Source organism: Tyto alba, unplaced genomic scaffold (assembly GCF_018691265.1).
Source record: "Tyto alba isolate M040663 unplaced genomic scaffold, T.alba_DEE_v4.0 Super-Scaffold_45, whole genome shotgun sequence".
Classification (NCBI taxonomy): domain Eukaryota; kingdom Metazoa; phylum Chordata; class Aves; order Strigiformes; family Tytonidae; genus Tyto; species Tyto alba.
The window spans coordinates 23,033,980-23,042,736 of record NW_024881321.1 but is presented as its reverse complement, the minus strand read 5'-3'; the positions used below and the strand labels follow the sequence as shown (position 1 = coordinate 23,042,736).

Sequence of the window (8,757 nt, the reverse complement as noted above, 5' to 3'; positions counted from 1 at the left end):
ACAACTTAGAGCACTATCAGCACAACAGAAGTTACTGGAATCTGATTGGTATTGAGGCTGTAGTAAACAGTCTGTAAATAAGTAATCCAAAACACAGTAAGAACAAAACAGAAATGGTATGATCTACGGGGTAAATACGCTGAATTACTAGATTTATTAATGCTCACAAAAGGTTTTGCAGCTCCATGGCAGTGGGGTGAATAAGGAAGTGGCATTTGCAGCATTTAAAATCATCCCATGCAGTTCAGGAGGGATGAGGAAAATCTTCCTTGCATGGAATAAACATTTTCTTGTAACCTGACTGTATCTGCTAATTACTTGTTTATGAGCACAAAGAAAATAATACCTTAAGCATGATACATACCTTTAAGAATATGCCCCCCCAACGAGACCATTTTTTATCAAAACAATGTTTCATGCAAATACAACACAATCTCACAGAGATAGCTACCAACACACTATGCTAACATCTGCAAAACAGACAATTACAATCAACCCAGTTTTCTTCCTACAGAACAAGATGGACAATTTAAAAAAAAAGGACTGATGGCAATCATTGTGCAAGTATAAACACTAATATTCTACATTTTTGTTTGGTTTTTTTTTTTTTTTTTTTCAGAAATAATGTACAACTGTACATACTCATCTCTACCCCAGTTATATTGCGTGGACTGAATTGAGAGCTGTACGGTCTCATTTATATATCTGAATAATCCTGCACTCCATTGTGATAGACATATCTTCCAGAGAACAAGGTTTCCCTTGTGGTTTATTTTGTGGAGTGTATTTGGACTGGAATGCTTTCAGTTTCTAAAGCAAGCATTTGCAGATATAAACTAAACGCAAGATCTGCCCAAGAGAACAAACTGCAAGAGCTGCAGTGGATGATTACTGTTTTGTAAAATCAGCTATTAACAGACCTTAAGCAATCTCGAAGATATTTAGCTGAATTTTACTTTCCGAGGTTCACATAGATAAGGGAAAAAGGAGGTGAGAGAAATTGCAGGAGGAGGAGCTGATCTGTCTCAAGGTGGAGCTGTATCTTGTATTAAATGACATTGGCAGACTAAAGCTCTTTGGCTGGGAAGGGCTTAAAGGCTGAGTCAAAAGCCAAGAAGTCTCTTTATTTACGCCTACCTCCCAGCCCCCGGCAATCTGACTAATAACAAACTGAGCTAACAAGAAAGACTAGAAAGAGCAGAGAGAACACAGAAGCAGCTTGGATGTAAAAATCTGACAAACCAAGTGATTAAGTTAAACTCTGCTGAGCATTTGTTTGTTTACTGCATCCAAATGCTTGCAAACAGTTAACTATATACAGAAAAGTCAGCATAGCTGTGAAGTATGCTGTGAATTTTAATTGAGGAAAAAGGACAACTGCTTACATGATGGTCTAACGTGCACGCTGCCTGGAAGATTTTTTTGATTAAACGCTTTGTATTTTGTCTTCTGAACAAGGATTTTAACTTTATGGAACTGTAGTATTAGCAGAGCTTGCAGCAAAGAAAAACTCAGAAGAAAGTGTGCATTTTTCACAAGGAAAAATTACATCTCATTGAAACAGCTGCTCCAATTTTGCATTACCGAGCATTTCGGGGAGTGTTACAGTTGTACAGGTAAGAAAGATTCCACATAGTTAATTAGCTCAGCATATGAGAAATTCATTTGTCAGTACTGGTTGAATTTCTTTTCCTTCATGACTTTGTATAACTTTTATGTTAAATGATGACAGTTTATAATGTATTTCAGATAGTCTGCCAGGTGCATTTATTCAAACTGCCAACTGTGTAGAATGTGTGTATTAAGAAATCATTGATTTCGGATCCCTTGAGGGGGAGGAATGGGTGTTTTTATTTCCTGAAGTGCAAGATTGGTCTTAAATGCATCATCTGACTGTGACTCCACTCAGAATTTAATAAAAAAAACTGAAAGACTTTTAGAAATTACCAGTTCTTAGTTTGAGGATTTGAAATTATTCAATGTGCATTTTTTAAATTGCTGAATTAAAATAAACAAACAAAATCCAAAGTAAAATGAAACAAGCTATTTCAATGTTTTAAAAAGATGATTATGGTTTGTTAAGCATGTGATGCTTTTGCTATAAGATGACTACTTCTGAAAGTATTCAACTTTGCCTTGTAGAAAGGATTGTGACATTTTTCAGTATTTCAGAATTCCTACTGCTAAAATCTTAGTTACAGTATGCAGTTAGTAGTGACTTACATGAAAGTATATAAAATGAACAAACTGAAGTTACCATGTAGAATGTGCTGAAAAACCTCAACACATGAAACAGAGGAAGGTCAGCTTTGTCAAGTCTTTTAAATTAAATTTTATTATATTCTGAATTCTTTCAGTTAAGTGTTGATCATCTGTTACTAGAAAACAGTTTTTATTTTATAATAGTAGCCTACTGAGAGCTTCATTACATATTTCTGAGTATTCAAACAAAAAAAAAAAAATGGAAAAGGGAAAAAAGAATACAACTCTTTTATTATTTTTTGCCGTGTGCATGTGTGTGAGAGTTCTGGCTGTGTTGCCTACAGAAGTATTACGATGATTAAAATGGGAATGTTTTCCAATTGGTTACAAATGTTACTTTCATCTCTGAGAGGAGGGCTTTCATTTTTATAACCTAATTTCTCAATATGCACTAGAATGCAACATATTTTTCAGATTATTTTTTTTTTCCATTTAATTTTGCTCAGGGACATTATAAGTGCACATGGAATTTAATGCAGATTGAAGCTGGAATTCCTACACAGAAAAAGTGTACAGAAATAAAGTCTAATTAGTCATACAGTAGGTTTGAAGCAAGCATCTGTGTTAAGAGACTGCATTTTTTACCTTTGGTCCCTGGAAAGGATATTGATTCATGTAAAACAAGAATAAATCTCTAGCATAATAAGAACCTAGAGTTATTCTGTGTACTTCAAAGTAACATCTTAAAATGTTATGTCTTATCCAATACTTCTTGGGAAAATAAACTTAAAAACATATATATTAAACACAGTCAGCTGGAGTTAAAGGAGTGTTATATGAGACAACAGAATTATTTGTTCTACTGAAACAAAGATAAAAGGTCATATTTTTAGGGACACTTTTTCTCACACTGTGCATTGCACTTACTACTTCTAAACTCATACATATAATCCCACTTATCAGGAACTATTAATAGAGAAAAACATCATTCACTGTGCACACATTTCCTGTTGTTGCTTTTGTGTGTGTGTAATACTCTTACCACAGCACTTAAGTGCCTATATGTATAAATCTTTGCAATCTTTTTTAAGGGAAGCCTTGAGAAATGGTGTTGCTAATAACAAAGGTACATGATAATTAAAATATGTATTGATAAAAAACCAAATCATATGGCCGCACTATAAGTATGTTCATTCATGTAATTGAATATATCCTTCTAAAATGTTCTAATCTTTCAGAAAATAACACTTCAACTGGTTAGTTGTGTAGTGCTATTCTGTACTCTGTTTCAACAGCTTACTTTGAAAGATCAAGTGACCTTTATTAGATGGACTACTTAAGAAACCTGTTTAGTTCAGCCCTAGAATAAATAGCACACAAAAAGGTTCTTGTGTTTTAAATATTTTATTCCTCTGGAAGACTTTTTTTTTTTTTTTTTTTTTTTTTTTGTAGAAAATGTGGAAATATTTAATTAAAGATTATAAACAGTGATTTCATTCCATCTCATATATCAAGAATTACCATTGTTCATATTAATTAGACAGTCTTGACAGAAAGTAACAGAGAATCTTCAAATGGAGTGTAGCAAAAATTAATTCAAAACAATGATAACAAATACTGGATTTCAACATGTAAATTTTGTTTGTGATTCCATAGTTACACTGTAATGATGCATTTATCAGGTATTGCAAAGTTTAAGATCAGCTACAGATGATAATTTAAGTTACATAACATAAAGATGATGCTAGTGATCATTTTTAACTCATAAAACACAATTCCATGCACATTTCCGATTTTTTTTGTGGTAATTAATGGCTATAAAAATTGGAAGGAGTCTAATAATTAATCTCAAAAAAAAGTTTACCCCTTGCCTGTTTCCTCTGACATGTACTGCGTCAATTCTTTCTTTTTTTTTTTTTTTTTTTATTTTAGTTGTGTACACATCGTTTTGTGTGTGTATTATTTACAAACTTATTACACTGCTATGTGTTGTGTTCTCATCTTCACTAAACATCCACACACTACAATATATGCATTAAAATTTAAGTAAAGAAAAAGAATTATTTTGTCTACTTCCTTTTCAGTTTGGGAGTACAAGGATTGCAGAGGAAAGACCTTTTGATTTACATACATAATGCAGAACCAAAGGAGAGAGTCCCTGTATCCTGACTGAATGGGCTTTTGCTCACAACACATTGTTGAACCAAACCAAATCTTGTTTCCTCTCTTCAGCATCTGGACATTAAGTTGAGTTTAGCAAGGTACTCTCACAATTTGCAGTGCTATATGGTGACACAAAACAATGATCCAAAACATTACATTAACCTTGATATAAGTTGATTCAGGGCAGTAATGTATTACTGCTGTCATTGACAAAACATTCTATATGGTGTATAAATAAAGACAACATGCTCCTCTTTATGTCCTACTTTGGTGTAAGTACTGAAGTACTGGTGAAAGTATTGAAGCATTCCCCTTATGACTGTGTTTATTGTTTCAGTACATTAAATATATTTTTCTCTGTTTAGAAAATCATTCAAATATTTTAGCACGATATAATATTGTTTGAAAAGTGAGGTAGCTTAATGACAAGTACTAGCAATGATTATTGTCCTCTCCCCCCAATGAAAGAAAAAAAAAAAAAGAAATCAACTCTGTGAAATCATGATTCAATTACTTTCTTTTTTTTTTTTTTTTTCTTTCTTTTTTTTTTTTTTTTTTCTTTTTTTCTTTTTTTGTAGAATCTGCTGGGCAAGATGAAGCTCTGGATTTTTATTCTGTATTCAGTTGTGGTTGCATCTGATCCTTTCCAGTCCCAGCCTTCTTTTTCTTCAGTCAGAGGATCTTGTCAGAGTTTGTGTTCCTGTGAGGAAAAGGATGATACTATGATTATAAACTGTGAAGAAAGAGGCATCAAGATGGTATCAGAAATAAATGTCCCACCATCACGGCCTTTCCATCTTAATCTATTAAACAATGGCCTGACTGTGTTACACATGGATGATTTTGCTGGCCTTGTTAATGCTATCTCTCTACATCTTGGTTTTAATAATATTGCAGATATTGAGCCTGGGGCTTTCAATGGTCTCAGCCTTCTTAAGCAACTTCATATCAATCACAATTCTTTAGAAACACTTAAAGAAGATACCTTTAATGGATTGGAAAATTTGGAGTTTCTTCAAGCAGACAACAATTTCATCACAGTGATTGACCCAAGTGCCTTTAGCAAGCTCAACAGGCTTAAAGTGCTTATTTTGAATGATAATGCCATTGAGTATCTTCCTCCAAACATATTTCGTTTTGTGCCATTGACCCATTTAGATCTTCGTGGAAACCAGTTACAGACACTGCCTTATGTTGGCTTTTTGGAACACATTGGTAGAATACTAGACCTTCAGTTGGAAGACAATAAATGGGCCTGTAACTGTGATTTGCTGCAGCTGAAGATATGGCTAGAAAACATGCCTCCGCAGTCAATAATAGGTGATGTTGTATGCAATAGTCCTCCAATTATTAAAGGCAGCATCCTAAGCCGGTTGAAAAAAGAATCACTTTGTCCCACCCATCCTGCCAATGAACTTGAAGATCCTTCAGGGTCATTGCCCTTGGTTGTAACCACCTCTATCAGTGATAGTTACATATCAACTAAGGTGATTCCTATCCTGAATGCTCCTACTAAAGAACCAAGTTTAATGCTTCATACTTCAAAGCCTACTACTCAGTTTTCAGGAATCTATTGTCCTGTCCCCTGTCACTGCACCAGCCATATGCTCTCAGGAGTTCTCATGCACTGCCAGGAGCGAAATATTGAAAGCTTGTCTGATTTAGGACCTCCTCCTCCAAATCCTAAAAAGCTTATTCTAGCTGGGAACATTATTCAGACATTACTGAAATCAGATCTTGTGGACTATGCCAGCCTGGAAATGCTTCACCTGGGGAACAATCGCATTGAAATCCTTGAGGAAGGATCCTTTATGAATCTGACTAGACTGCAGAAGTTATATCTCAATGGCAATCATCTTACAAAGCTAAGTCAGAATATTTTCCTTGGCCTTCAGCACCTTGAATACTTGTACCTTGAATATAATGCCATCAAAGAAGTTTTGCCAGGGACATTTAATGCAATGCCAAAACTTAAGGTCCTCTACTTAAATAACAACCTTCTGCAGACTTTGCCACCCCATATCTTTTCAGGTGTTCCGCTTGCCAGATTAAATCTGAAGACAAACCAATTTGCTCATTTGCCTGTGAGCAATGTCTTGGATGAACTGGATATGCTAGTACAAATTGAACTTGAAGACAACCCTTGGGACTGTACCTGTGATTCAGTTGGGCTGCAAAAATGGATACAAAAACTGAGTAAGAATACAATGATGGGTGATATTTTTTGTAAATCTCCAGGACATCTAGCAAAAAAAGAACTGAAATCCCTGAACAGTGAAGTCTTGTGTCCAGGTTTAATAAATAGCCCTGCCCTACCAACTCATGCTGGTTTTGTAGTTGTGACAACTTCTACTACTACCAACACTGCAGACACCATCCTGCGGTCCCTTACAGATGCTGTCCCACTTTCTGTTCTTATATTAGGACTTCTAATTGTGTTTATAACTCTTGTATTTTGTGCAGCAGGAATAGTTGTTCTTGTTCTGCATCGGCGACGAAGGGATAAAAAGAAACAAGCAGATGAACAAATGAGGGATAGTAGCCCAGTTCACCTTCAGTACAGCATGTATGGGCATAAAACAACACACCAGACAACAGAGCGCCCAGCTGCAAGTCTCTATGAGCAATGTATGGTTACTCCCATGGTTCAGGTCTACCGCAGCCCATCCTTCAGCCCCAAGCATACTGAGCAACAGGAGGAGGGAAGTGAGAAGGAAGCTGATGATTCCAAACATCTCCGCCGAAGTCTTCTGGAAAGAGAGAACAGTTCACCTCTTACAGGTTCAAATGTCAAATATAAGGCTACAGATCAACCTGCTGAATTTCTGTCTTTTCAGGATGCGAGCTACTTATATAGAAACATTCTCGAAAAAGAGAGAGAACTGCAGCAACTAGGGATCACGGAGTACCTAAGGAAAAACATTGTCCAGCTCCAGCCTGATATGGAAGTTCATTATCCGGGAACACATGAGGAGATGAAGCTAATGGAGACACTCATGTACTCCAGGCCAAGAAAGGTGTTTCTAGAACAAACTAAAAATGAGTATTTTGAACTCAAAGCTAATTTACATGCTGAGCCTGACTACCTGGAAGTCCTGGAGCAGCAAACGTGAAGTGGCAATATGTTGGGTTGGGGCCGAATTTCTGCAATTCTATTTTAAGTTGCAACCACTGCAAATAAAAGTGCCTTATAATAACATGTCAACAGTCAGAACTTAAGCACAGCAGTAATCCTAGCAAAAAAAAACTCAGGGATCACTGTGGGAAGCCATCGGGTTATGTGCAGGCAATATGTCTCACCCCAAGATAAACATGAACTTTGTGTGATTGAACTGTGAGAGGAAGATTGCTTATTTCAATATTCCTCAACATTTTAAAAAGGTGTGCATGGCACTCTCCACTCTGTACCCAACATGTGGAAAAATATTTGTTACCCTTTGCTCTTTCTTTTTAACCTCAGTTTAATTAGATTCTTAAAAAAACAAAGAAACAAACAAACAAACAAAAAAAAAAAAACAAAAAAACAAACAAACAAAAAAAAAAAAAGAAAAAAAACAACAAAAAAAATAAATTAAAAAAAAAAAAAAAACCACAAACAAACAACCACCTGTGTGTGTAGTTATAAGGTTGGAGTGTATTGGTTAGGTTAGTACATGCACTGCATACATGACCACATGACCATTGTCTACAACTACACCTAACATAACGTTATAACAAATATGAAAGGAGTTGAAATATTGTCATAGTAAATGTCAGTTAAAAAAAGAAACACAACAACAAAAAGACACAAAAAGAAAATATTTTTGTGTATGCACCCAGAGCCTGCAAATATTTAAGTATTTTACATAGAACTTCATCATGTGCATTCTGTAACAGTATGTGGAAGGAAAAATATATAATGATGTTTACCCAACATCTTCAATGAAGATAAAAGCAAGCCTTTTGCCACTTTCCCTATCTGATAGCTTTACCTAAGTTTGGACAATCTTTTCTTAAGTTGCTGCTATAAAATATTGTGCATCACTGGTATTTCAACTCATAATCCTGGGCAATTTGAAAAGCTACTGAGAATCAACTGTAAATATATTACTGTGTTTAATAAGTTTGATTTTTTATATATATATATATATATAAAATTAAATTCTGTGCTGGCTTTAAATATTCTTGGAGGAAATGATTTTGCTATGGCTAGGAACTTCCAAGTACAAATACATGTCCTTTCCCACCCTACCCAAAAAATGCTCCCAGACAGAATAACTGCAACAACACACACACATGAGAAAGAATAATAGTATTCAGCTGTTTGTACAAAAAAATATATTTTCTGAAATTATAAGAAAATAAAGTGTTGTGGGGAAAATAGGTAAAAAAAAGTAGAACACTGCGTTTATT

The 8,757-nt window shown here is 35.0% G+C and overlaps 1 protein-coding gene across 2 annotated transcripts; it reads left to right on the top strand.

The window, feature by feature from the left end:
* Positions 1-1,082: 1,082 nt before the first annotated feature.
* SLITRK6 (SLIT and NTRK like family member 6) lies at positions 1,083-7,880 on the top strand. Of its 2 annotated transcripts, XM_032982496.2 has the most exons (3): positions 1,098-1,616; positions 4,287-4,463; positions 4,944-7,880. In XM_032982496.2, the coding sequence occupies exon 3, from the start codon at positions 4,959-4,961 to the stop codon at positions 7,476-7,478; it is 2,520 nt and encodes an 839-aa protein (XP_032838387.2). In that variant the 5' UTR covers positions 1,098-1,616; positions 4,287-4,463; positions 4,944-4,958; the 3' UTR covers positions 7,479-7,880. The 2 variants fall into 2 exon arrangements, with proteins under 2 accessions (XP_009975033.3, XP_032838387.2); XM_009976731.3 differs by lacking the exon at positions 4,287-4,463 and having other exon boundaries at positions 1,083-1,616.
* The last annotated feature ends 877 nt before the right edge of the window (positions 7,881-8,757 follow it).

Excerpts from the sequence above, each read along its gene's own strand:
- SLITRK6 (XM_009976731.3), top strand. The coding sequence starts at position 4,959 with ATGAAGCTCTGGATTTTTATTCTGTATTCAGTTGTGGTTGCATCTGAT.